At 48.1% G+C, this 19,677-nt stretch overlaps 1 protein-coding gene across 1 annotated transcript in view; it reads left to right on the top strand.

Moving 5' to 3' along the window:
- The first annotated feature begins 659 nt into the window (after positions 1-659).
- Positions 660-19,677, top strand: part of Pla2g4e (phospholipase A2 group IVE) — a 34,571-nt gene continuing 15,553 nt past the window's right edge. Inside the window, exons 1-9 of the mRNA XM_071607318.1 lie at positions 660-755; positions 7,231-7,303; positions 12,118-12,254; positions 13,958-14,089; positions 15,068-15,108; positions 17,230-17,272; positions 18,278-18,347; positions 19,220-19,374; positions 19,475-19,561. Of these exons, the coding sequence (XP_071463419.1) occupies positions 660-755; positions 7,231-7,303; positions 12,118-12,254; positions 13,958-14,089; positions 15,068-15,108; positions 17,230-17,272; positions 18,278-18,347; positions 19,220-19,374; positions 19,475-19,561 (834 nt within the window). The remainder of the gene's footprint in view (positions 756-7,230; positions 7,304-12,117; positions 12,255-13,957; positions 14,090-15,067; positions 15,109-17,229; positions 17,273-18,277; positions 18,348-19,219; positions 19,375-19,474; positions 19,562-19,677) is intronic.

The raw sequence follows: 19,677 nt of genomic DNA, 5'->3' as shown, positions 1-19,677 counted from the left end.
CATCCTCCAAGTTGCCTGAGACCAACAGGGGCTGGGCACGCCCTCTGCACCTGACCCCCCAGGAGGTAGGGAAGGGGCACTGCCTCTGATCCTCTATTCAACAAGTCTTCAGGCAACTATCTTCTTTCTTTACCCTCTAATCTAGGGACCCTGATCTGGTCCCTGCCTTTCATGAGGTCCCTGCCCACAGTTCCTGGGGCACCAAGCTCTGGAACTGAAGTGGAGTTAGAAGGGAGGATGCCATTCCCCCAGAGGGGTATTTTTGAGCCAAGACCACCATGAGCTGGAGAGATAAGGATTGCCCAAGTCATGGCTGGACCAATCCTAAAGTCAAGAGGGTCCAGCCACCTCCTTTTTGCATTGCCTGTACCTTAGACAGACTGGTCATTCTAAGTAGCTTTGGCTGCCAATAGCTGAGCCCAACATCCAAAACCTCTGATGGTCCCTAAATTTCTGAGATCTAAAAACTGTGGTTTCTTTAGCACTGAGGGACCCAGGACCAGGCAGGCACCCTATCTGTCTATCCCCACCCCCCACCACCCTGCCTCTTAACCACTCCTCAGCCAATCCTAGCCACTGCCAAGAGGCATCTGGTGGGGTGGAGCTCTGAGTCAGAATATAAGTTCCTGATCATGCCATCCAGCTGGAGAGCCATCGAGATGCCACAGAGGCAGGTACCTGCCTGGGTCTCCCACTCTCTGCCAGACCCGTGCCAAGCAGAAGATGACAGGCACTTGGCCCCCTGTGCCTTAAAGGTGAGAGTGCAGTGCTAAGGGGCTGGGGCTGGAGGCTGAGGGCCAGGGAGGCATGGCCATGGAATGAGGGGCTGGGGCTGGGGGCTGAGAAGAGGAGACAGGCCCCAGGGAGGAGTAGAGGCCATTATACTCTTTAGAGACCTTGACTTAGAGCCTCTCTCTAGCCCCTGAAGGAAAAGGTTTGGCCCAGTTGGGCTTCTAGATGGATGGCCCAGGCAAGAGTATCCACAAGCCCTACAAGGCTACATGCAGTGGCTCGGGGCCATCCTCAGGGGCCAGGTCAGCACCAGGGTAGACAGTATTGCCAGGTAGAATCCACATTTGGCCTGTCCTGGTAGCAAGTGGATATTAACCCAGTGGACATCCTAAACTTTGCAGTGTGAGTGTGTGGTGTGGTGTCATTGTGGTAAGAGTTTGTGGCATCACCAGTCTGTTGCCGTCAGTCATAAAGTTGCCCGCCTGGTTTACAGTCAGGGCTTCTGAGTCCAGCCAAATCCACAGTCTCCCAGAAAGACCTCTGGGCAAATGGATCAGGTTGCTAGCACCTGAGACCAACTCTGTACTGGATTTCCTGTCTAGGCAACAAGGAGATGACTTCAGTTTTCCAAGGTTACCACAGGCACCCCATGGGCAGGATTATTAGCTAACTCCTCAAAGCAGCAGCAGCTTCTTCACTCTCCCAAAGCCCCTCGCCCTGCCCACACTGAATCATTGAAGATGAATGATGCTCTGAAAAGGTTTTTGTTCCTTTGGGGTGGGAGATGGAGACTCTGTTCAGTCTCCAAGGAGCCCGAGGAGGGGAGCTCCATGCTGCATGGTGACTGGAGCTACTGCCCTGACCAGGATGGACATTCCCTCCAGGGGTGTGCTCAGAGTTCCCCAGAGGAGACATTTTCCCCAGAGGGGGCAAAACAGCCATCTGGCTTCTCTGGGGTGACCTCTAGTCTAAAATGTTGCTCAGACTGTCTACAATCTGTTCTGAGGTCCCAAAGGTACCCATTCTATTGGGGAGGGCCCATGTATCCTAGAAATTATCCCCAGGTTGGGCTGAGCTCTGGCCCAGTGTTACAGGGAAACAATGGCTACACCCAGCTCTCCAGGGAGGAGGAGGTGGCATCACCTGCCAAGCCTGCCCTGAGACGTCCTAGGGAGGGTAGCTGTCTTCCCTTCTCCAGGCACCCAGACTGTATAGGATGGTCTGTGAGGAGATGCCTTGCCTGATGGGCCTCACACCCACCACATCTGAAACCTGGTGATCAGACCCTCCCTCATCCTCACCTCTACCTAGAAGACCATCTGTAACTAAATATTCTTTTGACTGATTTGTGGTAACAGCTGGACCCTTGGGTATAGAGAGAGCTCCAATTTAAGGCTGAGGTTTTATTCCAGCCTCTGCCAATCACTAGCCCAATATATGACCTGGCACAGGTTCTTGGCCAGTGTTGCTCATGCATCGTGAGACCCAACCTCCAGGTAAATGGAAAGTGTACCAGAAAGGCAGATAGACGTGCACTTGGGTTCTGGGTCCTGGCTCTACCACCTGTAGACAGTGTGAGTCTGTGTGAGATATAATCTCTCTAACCTCAGGCTTTTCCTCCATGAAACAGGGATAATAACACCATCTTAGGAGGCTAGCTAGAGGGTTGGGCCTCCAGGGGAGGGTAATACATTTTGTTCTCCACCCCCACCAAAAGTCATATCTATAAAATTAGGGCGGGAAGGGGCTGTGTTGGAATGTAATAACCAATCCTGAGATTCAGCTCCTTTCCGTATGAGCTAGCAAGGTCCCCCGTCCTGACTAGGTCTCAAGGGGAAGTAGAGTCCTGGCAAGATCAACCCTAGAGGTCAAGACCAGGAATAAGGCTGGGGTTGGATGTATCTATAGTCTGAGAAGTGGGGTTCTCTCTCCCATGTGGCCTCCAGAAACTAAGGCCTGTCTTTCCTGGCACAATGTACCAGTTCAAGTGGCTGAATACAACCTCTCTGCTGCTTGCTAAATAGTCCCTGCCTTGACCTACAAGCCCCTGGTGTTCCCTGATCCTCATCCCAGGGTCTTTCCCATGCCCCGTGTACTGAGGATTTTGTCCATCCCTAACCCAAAGCTGCAGCTCAGCAGCCTGGTGCCTGACCATGCTTATTATTAAAAAGTTTTACTTTCACCTGGATACCCAATTCTCTTTCTGGGATGGACTTATCCAAATCCCTAAAGTTTTACTACACCACAAATGACTCCATAACCTTGTTTTCTACTGGTTTCTGGTTTCCATCTGCATATTCATAGACACCAGGCTGTATTCTTTTGCATCTTACTACTATAGATCAATTACTTCTGGGGCCATGAATTTTTGGTCACCTCAAACACCAATCCTGTTGAGTTGTTTTATCAGGAACAAACTATGTACATTCTTTTCAATCCAATATATGACCTGGCACAGGTTCTTGGCCAGTGTTGCTCATGCATCGTGAGACCCAACCTCCAGGTAAATGGAAAGTGTACCAGAAAGGCAGATAGACGTGCACTTTTGTTCTGGAAACCAAGAAGATCACAAGCCTTGGCAGCAGGAGCCTATGGCCAGCTTGACCTGCTCAAGGTCATTTTACATAGGCCCAGTTCCTGGAATTCACTTGGACCCAGACTCAAGTCCCATAGTCCTTGCATACATACTACCATGGTCCCTCTGCAGTGTCTCTCAAACTCCTTGTAGGCTCTATCTGTAGCTGGCGAAAAGTAAGGGCACTTTTTGGAGTATTTTGAAATTGGGTCTCTCCTGAAAATTCCTGAACTAGAAGGTGTGATCCGAGGGGCAAGGAGACCACTGAGGAGTCCTCTGTACCTACTAAAAAATGGTAACTTCTCTAAGGACTCTGATAGTTGTGATGTGCTCTAGATGTTCACCAAAAGGGAATGTTCATGGAACACGTCAATAGAAATGTTAGTTAAAACACAGCCAGTGGATGGACTTCCAAGTTTGGGGGTTATTTGGGGGCTTTGGGGAGGATTCATGGTAAATAGTAGTCTGTTAGAAAAATTGGTTCTGAGAGAAGAAGACCAAGGAGAGGAGATGAACACAAGCAGCATCTGCTTTATGATCACCAAGGACCACTTTCAGTAAGGTGAGAGTATAGCAGTGGTCCTGAACACAGCCTTGAGGGTTGGAGTTGTATTCGAAGTCGAAGTTCCTCTGATTCTAGCTCTATGTCAAAGGGCTTAGTCCCAGATTCTCCATCTGTAAAGTGAGGCTAGTCAGAACTGCTCCAAAGGGTGATTGTAAGGATTAGGCAAGATTGTCTATACAGAATAAGTGCACGGCATGTGGCATGTGATAGACCCTCAACAGATGGCCACTCACATCGCTATTATTGTTGCAGAGTTAGAGTAGGACGAAATGGTTGACTTCATTGGCAGATAATAGGCAAGAATGTTTCCTAGAAGGCAGGAGACTTTGGGTGAGGTCCCTAGAGAAGCGGTAGATTCTCTTTCTCCCCTAGAACAGACAAGGAGCCAGGTTGGGCCACCAGCAGCCCCTCCTGGCAGCAGGAGAAGGGCTGTTATGGTTGAAAGGGCTGTGGGCCTTGTGTTCAGAGTCCTGCAATGTCAAGGACTGACCCTGCTGGGGTGAGACCTTCGCAGCTTCCCACCGGGACTCCAGGTGCCCTCTGAAAAAGCAGCCGATGGGACCAGACTTGCCAGGATCACACTCCTGCTGCAAGTCAACTCCTGCCTCCTCACCAAGCCAGACCAGGACCCACTCTGCCCAGGAGGGAGTGAGAAATGAGGAGCCCACAGTACTCAGAGAGCTCATGTGTTTCCAGAACAAGAAGAGAGGTAGTGTGATTGAGTTTTGGCTCAAGTCAGGATGCTCATAACAGAAAGCTGATAGAGCAGGTTATTCTTCATGAATAGACAATATTTCAGAGTTAATTCACAAGAGGAATCCTTGGACTTATGTGTGACTGTCAATTTGACTTTTTGTTTTGAAGCAGCTGTTGGGGAGAGGCGAGGAGAGGAAGAGACCCTGAAATTACATGTCTACGTCAGGATCTAAATAACTTGGCTTTCCCAGAATCATCATTCTCTTGTTGCTGGTTAGAATTAAGCACCAGAGGTCTGGGGATGTGGCGCAGAGCAGAGCACTTGCTTAGCATGTGTAAGGCCCTGGGTTCAATCTCCAGCACTGAAACCTAAGAATTAAGCCCCAGAAAAGTTTGGAAGGACAGACAGCAAAGTAATACTGCTGATGGAAGGACAGACAGCAAAGTAATACTGCTGATCGTCTCTGAGTGGTATGACTATGGGAACTCTGCATGTGTGCGTATCGAGGAGTACTGGGGACTGACCCATGGGCACTTTACCACTGAGCTACATCCCTAGCCCCTTTTATTTTTTTATTTAAGTCAGGGTCTCAGTAATTTGCCTAGGTTGGACTTGAATTTGCAATCCTCCTGCAAGTGGCCTCCTGAGTAGCTGGGATTATAGGTGTGCACTACCATACCTGGCTGGGAACACTTGTTTTCTTCAAACTTTGTTTTTCCCACAAACCTCAGTACTATTTAAGGAGAGAGAATTGCATCCTCTAAAACAGGCACAATGTGGTTCTAGCTGCACAGAAGAGTATATGCTGGGCGATAAGCCCTGGGTTCTATTACAGGGCCCTCTACAAGCAGACATTGGTAGGCTGGAGGAGTCAGGATTCAGGGGTGTTTGCTGTGGGCTCTGAAGTGGGGAGTAGGAGACACTGGTCTTAGCCTGGATAAAACTCTCAGGAAAATTCAAGTCTGAGGTTCAAGCAGGAAATGCATGAACTGCAAAGAACTGGGACCTGAGGGAACAAGCAGGAAGCTTCCTTGGTATGCTGGTTCAGAGCCGGGTGAGGAAGAAAACATCTCGCCTTAGCAGCCTCAGGCCTTGGGAGACCAGAAGAGTCTTCCCAAGTCCAGAAACGTGATGGACTGTGGGGAGGCTTCTGGAACCAAGAAGATCACAAGCCTTGGCAGCAGGAGCCTATGGCCAGCTTGACCTGCTCAAGCACCTGCTGTCCTTGCCCTTCACTCTCAGCCTCTCAGCCTCTAACGCAGGGCCTGACCCACAGTGGGTACTCAAAACTAATACCTGGAAGTCAAAGATTGAGAAAATGATTCGTTCTTGCAGAGAAACAATTGGAAGGGACACCCCAAGTGCAACAGAGGCAGGGAATTGTGTCAGTGAGAGCATGTGGCCCTGAGCTCTGGAAGCTCCCCATTACAGAAGCTTAATAAACACGGCTTTGAAACCTGGGGCAGGGAGTCATAGGCAGAGGAGGACTGAAGGGAGAGGACAACTGTGGTTTTGTAGGCAGAAAAAATGATTCAAGGACACTTTGCAGTTACAGGATAAAGAGAAACTAGTGAAGCTGGCAGAGGTGGTTTCAGGGCATCTAAGAAGCAGAAAGTAACAGAGCCTGAGGACAAAAGTGGACCTGGGGCTGTTGTGTCATTCACAGAGGGCAAAGACAGCTGGGGATGGAGGTGGGCAGGACTAGGGAGCCACACCCTTTGCCACCATTACTGGCTTATGGCTTGAGATGATGGCAGAACTCCCTGAAAATGATCAGGAAAAGAGAAGTGGAATAGGAGACACATCAACTCCAAATGAGCAGGGCTCAGGGTGTGTCTACACTCCCAGCCATTGGTCTGAAGCAGGCCCCTGGGGTTAGTGATACCTACAGAGGCATCTGGCAGACATCTGTCATCAAATCAAGGATTACTTGAACTTTTGCCATATCAAAGACAGTTTTGCCATAATAAAATCAGCCAAAACACAAGTGTTAATGGTAAGACACGGCAAAGAAGAAAGAGACAGTTATTTACTGGGAGGAAGAGATACAATGACCAGAAAGATTTGTGGGAAGATGCTCTGAGTGGTGGTGGGGGGCTGAGGGGAAAGGGAGATGCAAATACTCTGGACTAGAGTGAAGCATCAGGATGGTGGTGGGCACCTAGCCTGGGGATTCCCAGGAGGTGTCTGGAAGTGGCCAGTCTATCATCCCTCCCAGTTACACCGTGCATCCTCCTAACTAAGCTTTGTCCTAAGCAAGGGAAATTTTTCTCTGTGTGGGGTGGGAATAAGAAGTTATTCAATGAAGGAGCATGGAAACACATCAGGACTTCCTTGCTATACTGTTCCTTGTGTGTTTGGGGCCAGAATATTTGTTCATTCATTCACCCATCTAACAAACATTTATTGAGCACCTTCGATATATCAACATATTGCAAGTACTGGAGCCACAAAGATGAAAACCCAGACAGGGTTCTAGGATCTAGGAGCTTTCAGAACCTGAGAAAAGACAGATACTAATCAAACATCGACAAAACAGCATGGAGGCTATTGTAATGCAAGTGGGCTGGGGGACAGGAAGGCATGGTGGGAAAGTCACCCAGGGGCACTGGACATGGGGTGATGCTTGAATAATGAGGCCACTGTCCTCTCAATCTGTAGGACGGGCTGTCTCCATGCCACCTGTTGACAGTGAGGGTCATCCGGATGAAAAATGTCCGGCGGGCTGATTTGGGTGAGTATCCTTCTCTCCCCCACTACTTCTCTGCTTGTGGGACTGTTCTGGATATGATCTAACTTACCAGGGATGGTAGTGTTTCCTGGAAGCTTCACTTCCCCTTCATCCTGGTTCTTACTGCATCCCAGGCCATGAGCTCCCAGGGAGTCCTCTGTCTCAGGAAGATACAAAGGCATCTGAGAGGGCAGGATACTTCCTGCACCCATTTTGGGGGGGGCTTTCCAGGAAACCAGCCCCTTCCCATGTTGCTCTCACCTTGTCTCATCCAGAGAGGAAGCTTGCCCCACTCACTCACCCTAGGAGAGAAAGCTCTGAGACTGGAAGCGTCATGAAAGGGCCTAGATGTAAGCATCCAGAGACGTAGGAGCCTGGCAGGTGGAGAGGCTGCCCTGAGGGAGGGTCCTGTTTCCTGAGCATCTGCCAGGATGCCCATACACCATTTGATCCTCCCAACAACCTGAGTAGTAGTCCTGGGATGCCATTTTGCCAGTGAGAATTAATGATAGCTTAAGGTAGAAATGGCATTTGATCCTAGGGCTGGAGAGCTGGGGAGGAAATGAGAGGGAGGCTGGAGGCCCAGAAGCCAGGCAGAAGAAGTGATGAGGTGCCTGAGTTTTGCAGAAGAGATTGCATGACTCCCTGAGAGATCATATGCAGATGATGCTGGAGTACAGGTAGGAGAGGTTGAGAACCTGAAATGCAGGGATGTGGGTGGAGGAGGGAGGAGGGAGACACCTGCAGCCCCAGAGATAGCAAAGAGGATTCAGACTAAGCCTCTGGAGGGTGCAGTGTCAGCAGGAGCAGTTCCAGCTAGGCTCAAGCGTAGGCCCGAGTCTGCCAAGTGGCCTGCCAGAAGGCCAGGGACCTCTCCTAGGGCTTCTTGGGGCTTTCCCAGCCCATCAGTGGGTAATCTATGGAGCCAGAAAGTGTCCCCTGGCCCATGCCATTAAAGTGGATCGTTCACTTACTTTACTCCTTCTTGGGCAGAGGTCACCCTCCCTCAGGGATAGCCCCATTTCCACATACCCACAGCAGTGACTTGCCTTCCTGTGGCTTCTCCTGAGGTGTGTCTGTCCCAGCCCCTCCAGTCACCCTGGCTGCACAGTCTCATTCTGCATGCCTGCACCTGTGTGCTAGACCTTCCCATTCCCAGGGCCCTATTTTCTGTCTTATCCCAGTGGGGCAGGCTGTGGTTCGGTTCTGCCAGCCTCCTCTTCCCCTTTTTCACACACCCCTCTGGCACACAGGCTGCCTTTGGAGGTCTTCTTTGGGATCCCCTTTGTTGTTTATATTATCCTAAGGAACTGGAGGGCATATGTGGCATCTGAGTACCCAGCCTAGGCCTGTCAGGTCTGTATTCTATGGTTGTTATGACTGAACCATGTCACTACCTTTCTCTGGTTAGGTTGGAGACTATCCCAATGACTTTCAAGTCCTAAGTCACTCTTGCTTGAAATTGTTCCCTTCTAGCTTTCATCGAAAATGAACAGCTCTCTGATTTAGGCCTCTAACCATGTTTGCCATGTTTCCCAAGATTCCAGAAAGGGTAATGGCTGGGAATACACACAGCTTCAGAGACCTGGAAGAGCACTGGGACTGGGAGACAGCCAGGCCTAGAAACTTCCCCACCATCAGGAGTTTTTATTCCTCTTGGGAAAGCAAATTAAAACCCAAATCAGCACTCCAAGGGCCATCGGGTAGATGTCTCCAAAGGTCCTGGGGAGACAATGTTCTGAACGTCTGTGAAGATAACTGAGTCATCTCTGCCACCCACAAGCCAGGAAAGGAGACAAGTCATTCATATGACCAAGCCCTCTATCACCCCACCTGAAGCAAGAATTGGAATCTGCCTTTGCCTGGGAAGTCCCCTGAAGTCCCTGAAATTCTCAGATTGCATCACCACTGCTTTACCATTCCTTTTGGCCAACACAATTGCCACTGTCCTTAGAGTCAGCTAATGGTGCCTGCCCAATTGTCACCCGCGCCCAGCTGATCTTCCCCTCCATCACCCTCTCTCCAGGATTACCTTATCCTCACACTGTACTCTCTTTATTTCCAACCATTGGTATATTTGGCAGGAGAAAAAACTTTCTGCAAAAGAACCAAAAACCAAATTAATGTTTAAAGGGTGGATATCTGATCAATCTATTCTCTTCAAGGAGTATTTTTGTCTTAACTAGAGATTTAAGCCTTAGGCCAAAATACTGAGATTTTATTTAATGGATTTAAGGGGATAATTTTAGGCATGGACTCAACTGTAGGCATAAGAAGGAAGCAACTGTAGAGGGAGGAAGGCCCTCAAGTCATGAATGCTCAGCAGACCAGGTACAGCACTGGTCAGTCACTGCCTGCTGGCTCCCACCATACAGGAAGCAGACCTGAAGATTATTTCCAGGCCCAAGAGGAAGGGCCAATGTCTAGGAAAAGCCAGAGGGGCCCAAGAGGGCCAAGCAGGTCCCTGGTGAGTCTCCCTATGGGCAGAGCAATTAGACATGTTGACCTGCTTACCTGGATCTGCAGTGACTCAGCACAGAATTTCTCAGATACTGATACAACAGGAAGTTGAGCTGTTTCATTCATTCATTTATTCTAGCCTTATTCCAAAGGGTGGAGACACACAACCTCCCAGCCCTCATGGAACTCACAATGTGATGGAGACAAATGAGTGGATCTGCTGTCACAGCACCGTGTCGCGATGCTCTGCCAGAAGAGGAACAGACTTGGATGCTCAGGGAAGGTTTCCAGAGGAGGTTCCTTCTGAAACCTGAAGCAGCTAGCAAGGAGAAGGCTGGGTGAAAGTAGAAGAGAAGGGTGTTCCAGGAAGAAGCAAGGTCATTTGCAAAGGCTGGAAGATGACACAGAACCATACATTTAGATACTTAAAAGTGATTGAGTTTGGCTGAAGCCTAGAGTATGAAAGTGCGTGTGTGCACAGACAGGTCTGGGATGTTAGGGTGGAAACATGAGGCCGAGGCTGGGGAAATGAACAAGGAAGTGGAGCTTCTTCCTGAGGACAAATAGGAGCCATTAAAAAAAACTTAACTGGGGAGTGGCTTGGTCATATTTAAGAAGCTTCTTCTGACTTCTCTTGGAAGAAAATATTAGCATAGGATATGTCTGGAAATAGGGAGCCCAGTTGGAAAGTGGCCCCAGAAACAATGGTGGCCTGCACCAAGACAGTGGCAGTGCAGATGAGGGGAAGGGTAGAGCTTGATAGATGTGAAGAGTTAAATGGATTTAGCGTGAGAGTTGAGGAGCACACTTGGTTTCTGGCTGGGGTACCTGAGTTGATGATGAGAGGAACAGGTTGGCCATGGGGTGACTGGAATGATGAGGTCACCATTTTCTTCTGATTCTGTTGGGGGTTTGGTCATTCTTTCTGCCTGAATTAAAGGATTATGATGACATCTAGAGGAGAGTATCATCTCACCTTTATTCAATTGAAGGATGGCTGTGAATTCCTATTCACTGACCAGTGAGCTCTCAAGATGAACCAGACATCAGGAGTAAATCAGAAGCCAGGAATGCTTGTGATGCAAAATGTGGCTACTGACACTGATAAAGCTTTCAAATATAGTGATAATGTGGGACCAAATCAGCCCCGAGAGACAGCACCAATCCTGCTCTCATTAGCAATTAATAACAATATCGTGGGGCTGGGGATGTGGCTCAAGCGGTAGCACGCTCGCCTGGCATGTGTGCGGTCCAGGTTCAATCCTCAACACCACATACAAACAAAGATGTTGTGTCTGCCGAAAACTAAAAAATAAATATTAATTAAAAAAATATATATATTAAAAAATAACAATATCGTGAACTAGTTTGGATTAGTTCTACCACATAGGACTCCCATAGTAACCAGCTTTACCATCCAGAGGCCTCCTGACACTGGAAACTGATTGGCTTTCACCATTTTCTATGTATCTGGTGTGTTCCCTGAGACTTGTCAGGTGAATGACAAAAGCAATCACAACACTCTTCCTCCCTTCCCAGACAAATGGAGCAAGGGAAGCAGGCTAGGCTGCTATTCTTTGATCTATCCCTTCTACTACTCCAACCAGAAGATATAGAAGGCCTTCTTCCATTTTGAAGGCCTATTGGAGCGAGTCAAAGCCTTTTTCTCTTCTCCAGGGCTATCTAGAGAATTAAAAAAAAAAAAATAGAGACTGAGAAGAAAAAAAAAAGTACTTGTCCACAAATAAGAAGGCTTTTTGGGTCATAAACCTTATGCTGGGAGACTAGGTTAAGTATGAAGAGCCTGACTAGGTGCAGTTGAGGTATTAAGCCATATGGAAATGGTGGTCCTGGCTCCAAAATCCTGCTGAATAGCTCATTCTGACCAAGTCCACCAGGGCTCCTATTGGCCAACTTCTCATCCTACCTTTTCTCCCCAGGTCAGAGAAAAGCTCAGCTCTACTTTGGTTTTCCTTGTGCTAAGGCAAAAAGGAAACCAGACATTTGGGGGATTGATCTTCCAGATTTTTCCCTGACAGAGGGAAAATTGTGCAGCCATAACTTGTCTCAAACCAACAAACATTTGCTCAGAGACTAGGTGCTTCTGCCTCAGGCCATCTGTGTCCATGTGAATGGTCAATGGGACCTGGCCTCCTCTGTAAGACCTATAGCCTGCAGTCTATGACCTTCTTTGGGTTCTAGGACAACTGTCTCTGGAGAGTTAGACCCTGAGTCAGGAGAGAACCTGAAGCTGAGAGGAGACCTTGCTCCAAAAGAGACTTGACTCCACAATCTCACCTCTCTGAACTTGGGTTGGTTTCTCTCCCTTCTCTCCCACCCTTGTTTTTGTTGGACAGTGAGCCAGACAGACTGCTTTGTAAGCCTCTGGCTGCCTACCGCCTCTCAGGAAAAGCTGAGGACGAGGACCATATCCAACTGCCCAAACCCAGAGTGGAATGAAACCTTCAACTTCCAGATCCAGACCCAAGTGAAGGTGAGATATGGAGGACTGACTGTACCTTCTGCCCTGCCTGCATTTTTGTCCTATCTGTCCTCCTCTTTTCTTACATGTCCTTCTTAAGCATTTTTATTTCTACCTATTCTTGTCCTTCTCCACTCACCCACTAACTACTTCCTTCTGCCTACCTCACATTTCCCTCTCTCTTAGTCTATTTATCCTTCTACCTTTTTCTGGTCTCTCTTGTCCTTCTATCTAAATATTGCTGATACTAAGTGTCTCTCGCTCCGAAACAGATTGCCTTTCCAAGACCTTCCAGAACGTGCTGGAAGCAGGAGAATTCACAGAAGGAAAGAGCCATTCTATTAAATAGGTCAAGGCTAATCCAGTCAAAGCATTTTTCTCTCTCTTAAATCCTTTTCTGATTGCTTTACTATTTCTATTTCCTTTGGTAGGTATTCCTTTATTTGTTGAGTTTTTTTTTTCATAGTGGTGGTCTTCAGATATGTGGTGACTGTAAGTCAAGTTCACATCTCCTGTAGAATCCTCCCTTGAGCTCTCCAAGTTGTGACAGCCTTAACAGAGAGTTCTAAAGACAAATTTGACCTCATCATAGAGGCATCAGCCCCAGTCTTGAGGTAGCTCCAGATTATTACTTGCATTTTTCAAAGATGTTTCTCCATTTCTAGTTCACAAGGAGTTCTTTTGATTTTCAGAAAGATCTTTTTTAAATTTTTTTTTTTTTAGTTGTAGGTGGACACAGTATCTTTATTTATTTCTATGTGGTGCTGAGGATCGAACTCAGTGCCTCACACATGCGAGGCAAGTACTCTATCACTGAGCTACAACTCCAGCCCTTCAGGAAGTTCTTTATAGTCATTATTTTGAAAATATTTTTCTATCATATATATTATTATGGTGAGGGAAGAGGATTTCCACGTGGGCTTAGTTTGCATCTTAAAATCAGAAGTTAGGCTTCCTTTGATTTAAGGAGTATGGGGCTGGGGTTGGTTCTGAATATGCTTATTTTTCTAGTAATTGCAAGGTCAACATATCTCATCTAGTTGAGAATCCCCAGAATCAACTTATGTCTACCAGATAGGAACATAAACTCAGTCCACATCTCACAGGATGCTAGGAACAAGATCCTAGTCACTCAGAGATTAGTTAGGTCCCTTGAGACCATTAAGTTCAGTTGCTTGACAGGGTAGCTGCTTGACTCTTAACCTGCTGCTTTGGGACCATCCATGGGCTGATGTGCCAAAGAATGGAGTTCATGAATCTCATTCCAACTCTGCCAATCATCAGAACCCCTATAATTCTTGTTCCACCACTCCTCTAAGTGTTAAAATGTTACTTTCCTAGTATGACTTTTCTAGCACAGAAGGGGCTATCTTTGCTCCCAGGGCTCAATGCTTGGGAGCATTCTCTATCTTGGCAGAGATCTTGCTTGCTCTGCTCCCTCAACCCTTCCTAGCTTTCTGCTAAGCTTGTACAAGGGCAAAATTATCAAGGAGTCAGAGCAGAAAAGTAGCAAGGCTTCAGAGTTGGAAAGCAGTTAATAGATATTTTCCTTCCTTAATTCATTTTCTTCCAATGTCTCTCACACCTGAAAAGGGACCTGTGTGTGTCCTCCTTCCCTCAGACCTACTTCCATGCTAGGAATGAGGTCAGGCTTCTTGTCCTGGGAGTGGGTCAATGCAAACAGGGTGACCAGACTTGCACCCTCTCTTTTCTAGAATGTGCTAGAGCTGAGCGTCTGTGATGAAGATACAGTGACACCAGATGACCATCTCTTGACAGTTCTCTATGACCTTGCCAAGCTCTGCTTCCGCAAGAAAACCCATGTGAAGTTCCCACTCAACCCGGAGGTGGGTACATGGGCCAAGGCCCTCAGCTCCTGCCTGGGGAAGCTATTTATTCCCATGATGCCATTGCATTGGCTCCACAGCCAAGTCAGGAGAAGAGGGCACTATGGTTCAAATCTCAGCACTATCACTTACTAGTCATGTGGTTGTGTGAAAATCAGTTAACTCCTCTGTGTTTCTATTTCCTCATGTATAAAATTATTGTGCAGGGTTGTTGTAAGACTTCAACAAAAAAACATAATCAAGACACCCAGCAGTCAGTGTTTATGTTACAAAATGAAGATATAAGTGTTTGTTTCCCTCTACCTTTTTCTTGCATTAGAAACCTCTTTCTGGAATGTCAAAGGGACAAGAGTACAGGTGAGGGAGAGTAAAGGAGGACAAATCTGAAAATCAGAGAAGGTCAGAGCTGGAGAGAACCAGGTTGTTCTAGATTCAGTTACTCAGCAAATGCCTCAGTGCCTACTGAGGGCCAAGCTCTGTGCCAGTCCCTGGGTACGCATCAGGGAGCACGCATCCGTGTCCCCAGCCTGTGTGCATTCCAGTGGGGGAAACTGAGGTCCAATGAGGTCATGACTTGCCTCAAGTTACACAAGAAGCATGAAGGAATAGGTGAGGGAAGGGCCTCCCTGTCAGAGTTGGGCTTTCCAGAGGTGCTATTTCAGGGTTCCCTCACCCCAGCCCCAAGCCTCCCTGTGAAGGCTGGAGAGCAGTGGGAGCTGGGGGTAGAGATGAAAAGGAGATGTTCTGCAGCATGAGGGTCCATTCCATACCCTGAGCCTCTCATGGGTTGTCATTCAAAGACTTGGTGTCAGAGAAAGTTAGAAGGGTCAACAAGAGCTGGGAGCAGCTGCCCTCCCTCCATGGTGGCAGGGCAGTGTGTGGGGAGAACAGGGCAGGTCTGCAGGGGCCAGCAGAGGGTCCTAGCCAGCAGAGATGTGCAGACACAGTTCACAGCTGCCTTCCTCCCTCCCCCACCAGGGCATGGAAGAGCTGGAGGTGGAGTTCCTGCTGGCAGAGAGGTGAGTAGACCCCTGTCCCCCATCCCAACCCACAGAATCAACCAAGGTCCTGAACTTCAGGTGTTTTTCAGAGCTGGGTCTGCCTTTTTGCCACCTTCCCTCTTCCAGTCTCACTCCTGGCCCTCACTTGGGTCTCCTCAGTAAGCCTCAGGTCCCTTGGTGCAGGTGCCTGGGCCCTGGCCCTCCTCCAGTGTCACTGATGTCCGAATTGCTTGAAAGAGTCTCCGCCTCAATCCCCCACATTCCTGAGGGTGCCTTCTAGGAAGAATTCCTGGATTCTTCCTGGACTTCAAGGACCATATATGAGGTCCTGAGAAAGGGGTCAGGACCAAGGGGTCTCCTCCTTGACCCAGACTATTAGAACAAACACCCCCAAACCCTGGCCTTAAAGTTAAGCCTGTCCCCCTCAGAGCCAACCTTGGAACCAAGTCAGGCAGGAGGCTCAGGTCTGACATGTAGGATTATGTCTAGTCATTTTCAGTTAGGGAAATGATCCAGGACCCTGGAGGTATGTCCATGCTGGGGCCATATAGGGCTGGAGTTTAGGAAGGAGAAGAGGACAAAGGAAAAGAGGAAGGCGGAGAGCAGGGGCCATAGCCCAGAGAGGACAAAGCCCCAACCCAGGAGAACAGTGTTCCTTGTGATGGTGTAACCCACTCCTACCCTCTCCTGACCCTAGATGGCCTGATCCTTTATTCTTGTGATCAGCCTGAGGACAAAAAGAGGATGAGAGAGATGAGATGGGATAAGAGGGCTTGTCAAGTCCCCCTCTCAAAGAATCCTCTGCCTAGGGGACCTTGGAACTGAGGGACTTTATTTCCCATCGACAGATGACTGCCAAACTAAAATCAGCTTTATTTCACACTGAAGAAAATCTAATCTTTCTCCTCCAGTTCTTGGTGTGACAGCACTTTGGGGGGTAGGAATCTTCGGCTGAACTGAAAGGTGACTTTCAAAATGAAATATGTTAAGAGTTGGACTGAAGACACAGTCATCTGGTTCTGCCCACATCTTGCGTGGCGAGTGAGTGGGTAACTGTTGAAAATGTGGGCTGGGTGCAAAATAAAAGCTAGAAAACTAATGTATTAAAAAATAAAGTCAGGGGCTGGGATTGTATTTCAGTGGTAGAGTGCTTGCCTAGCATGCATGAGGCACTAGGTTCGGTCCCCAGCACCACAGAAACAAATAAGCAAAATAAAGGTATTATGTCCATCTACAACTAAAAAAAAAAATTTTTTTTTAAAAAGACAAAAGGCAAAATATGTGTGTGTGTGTGTGTGTGTGTGTGTGTGTGTGTGTATGTATTTTTTTCTCCAAAGCAGAGGTGTGATGGATTGAGCAGACTAGATGGGTCTGACTCTAACAAAGAAAAAAATCATGCTTGCTTTATTTATAGAAGTACAGACCAAAAGGGGATGAATAGAGAGTTCCTTCAGGGGGAACAGGATAAGAGTGGGGATAAACAGGTTGTTTGTGCTTGGCAGGTTACACCCTCTGGACAGCAAGCATGATCTGGGCTTTCTCAAACCAGGGGATTTCACCCAGGAGTTCTCAGAAAAGCAGCTTCCCTGCCTTAATGGCTCAAACAATTTGTTGGCTTCATATATGGCTTCCAAAAATTTGGGGCTTAATTTTGCCAAGGGAGGCTGTGGACTCCAATAGGCTAAATGCGGCCTTAGAGGCTTATATTATCAACTTCATAAAACAAGGACATTTAATATTCACTAAGCTTCTGGCTGGCTGGGTCAGCCCCTGTCTGTTAAATGCCTACATTAAAGCACAAAATGGAGAAAAATTTTTGTTACCAAAATTGTTTCCATCTTCTCTAGTTGGTAGCTGCAACCATATCTTGCAAACTCTAAATCCTATAGCTCCATGCAGTCACATCTGGTTGGACATAAAGAACAGTTCTACTCTTTCTAACCTATAAATCTGTATTTTTTTCCTGGACAGTCTATGTAAAATATCTGCCAGTTTCCTCCCTGACATCCCATAGATCTAAGGTTTCTTAAATCAATATTTGGAATGAGAATCAAGGAGGCTCTGCTATTGATCCTACGTCAGCTTCATGAGAAATCAGGAAGGAAGGAAATGACCAGGTGTTCTCATTTTGTTTTTCAGCCTTTCTCCACCTGAGACCCTCATCACCAATGGCGTGCTAGTGGTAATTGTCCTTCAGAGTTCCTATAGCTCTAGAGACCATATCTGGCTACTGCTCTCCGGGTAGAGGACTGAGGCCAGCTTTGGTCTTTGTCCCATCCTGAGCCCTGGAGGGGTCAGACTAAATGAGCCAGCCAAATGGGGTACAGGGAGGGGTGGGATTTGTTTGGGCTCCTACATCCAGAGAGGAGTAGCTGGGGTATCACCTTGGCCTTTCATCTTGCATCTCAAAGAGAAAACCCTAATTGGGATCTCCCCCAAAAGAGAGCCCAGTAAAGGCAGCCTCCTTCCAGATTCAGTCCTGTCCTTTCCCCCACCATCCCCAAACCTCTGCAAGTATAATCTCAATATCAATTTTTTTTTCATAATTTGGCTGCTTGTACAAATATTTTAATTAAATGTATCCAATACCCCCAGGGTTCAAGAAGACTTCTCCCTCAAAAAAGAGAGTCTTTGGGAATTTTTAGTAAAAAGAATTCAGCCTGACTCTACTTCTTACAAAAGCTGATTCATTTGAAGTTCTCACTTTCAAAGCCCGGAGCTAAACATTGCCTCAGATGAGACACTGACCTGCCCTCAGAACATGGCCCCTAGTAAACTGTGACCAAGCATCCTAGAGTTTTAGGACAACTTCATTTCAAATATCTTCAGTGAGAAGGCTTGACTTGACTGGTTCAAAAATGTGGGTAGCATCTGGTTGCAGTGGTTCATGCCTGTGATTGTAGCAACTCAGGTGTCTGAGACAGGAGGATGGCAAGTTCCAGGCCAGCCTCAGCAACTAAGCAAGATTCTATCTCAAAATAAAAAATACAGATTGATGGGGATATGGCTCAAGACCACTAAAAAAAAAAAAAAAAATGTGGTCAGCACACCCAGCATTCCCAGTGTCAGCCTGAGGTCAACCAATACAACTTTTATCCTCTTGGTCTTTATCTCCTTCTTTCTACCTGAGAGAGCCAGGAGGTGGCTTGTGCTCAGAGTCCCAGTGACTTTCTTTGCTTTGTTTCAGTGTCGGCAAGTCTCCTGCCTGGAGGTTCATGCAGAATCTAGGAGGAGGAGGAAGAGTAAGAAAAGTGAGTGTTTCAGCTGCCCTGCCTGCTGGGGGGAGAAGGAGGGCTGCTTTTAAGCCTGGTCAACGACAACTGGCCTGGTTTAGGGTTCCCCTGAGTTTGAGCCAGTTTGGCCAACACACCTCAAAATCATTTCAACCTCACCCTCAAAGCCATGAACCTCTACCTTCCGCAGCCTGCTCTATAAAGGGTGCCCCCATCATCCTGGGAGTCCCCAGACCTGCCAAATGTCCTGGGCCTGAGTCACAGTGCTGCCTTCTATGTCTAGGTCTGTACAGTGACCAGCACCTGGGGTGGGCAGCCATTGACAACTCTCAGGGCTCCTCTAGCTGTACCGCCTCTTTTAGCCAAGTCATAGTTCACAGCATTTTATAGCTGCAAGGGATCTGAGGGATCCACCAGTATGATTCTCCATCCCACCCCCATCCTGCCCTTGCAAGTCTTCCATCCTGTCCCAGAAGACAGCAGCCCACAGATGGAGAGAGAGAGAGAGAGAGGGAGATGCATGGGGGGTGGGGGTAGTGGTAGTGAGCCTCTGCACCCAAGTGACAATGTGGTGAGGGCCTGCATTCTCAGCAGTGGGCTGGTGTCACTGGGAGATCTTCTGGCAAAGCAGAAACAAAGCGTACTAGTCCTAAGGACTCTCTCCGCACCTCGAAGGGTTTTCTGGAGGCCACATTAGTCATCATCACTCAAGAGCCTTTTTAAAATGCAATTCCAGCTCCTGCTCCACCGACAGAATGGAGCATTCCAGATAATGCCCCAGAGGCATTATAACCAGTTTCCTGGGCATCTCTATAGGCTTTTGGATGGGTCAAGAGGAGGGTGATAGGAAGCTTCCCTCATAAGGGTCTCACCTCTGTCCTCTCTCCTGGTGAAAGGCCTCCTGGTGAAGGTGACGGAATCCTTCGAGAACACCCAGCGCATTTCGTCCTGCCAGGAGCCTAACTGCCCAAACCCTGCCTGCTTTCACTACCCCAAGTATTTCCAGCCCCAGTTGCACGTGGAGGTGCCCAAGAGTCACTGGAATTGTGGGGTATAAGGCAGCCCCAATGGGGGTGAGGGAGGAGCCTGGGGCAGGTGGGGGCTGCCAGAGGAGCCCCTGCCCACCTCACAGAGCCTGTCTATCCTTCCAGCTTTGCTGCTGCTGCACACACAAGAATGGTCCTGTCTGCCAGCCCCTTGATTGCTTTTCCGATGGCCAGGCGGTGACCCTGCCTTTGGTGAGGGCTTAGATCTGGGAAGGAGCCCCTGGATGGCTCAGCCTGGAGCTCCTGTGGCAGGGAAATGGAGAGATCCTAGGGCACAGTGGGGGAAGGTGGCGTGTGGGGTCTCAGAG

Source organism: Marmota flaviventris, chromosome 2, assembly GCF_047511675.1.
Source record: "Marmota flaviventris isolate mMarFla1 chromosome 2, mMarFla1.hap1, whole genome shotgun sequence".
In the NCBI taxonomy this organism is placed as follows: Eukaryota; Metazoa; Chordata; class Mammalia; order Rodentia; family Sciuridae; genus Marmota; species Marmota flaviventris.
The sequence above is the reverse complement of the archived record's forward strand: the minus strand, read 5'-3'. Positions and strand labels throughout refer to the sequence as shown.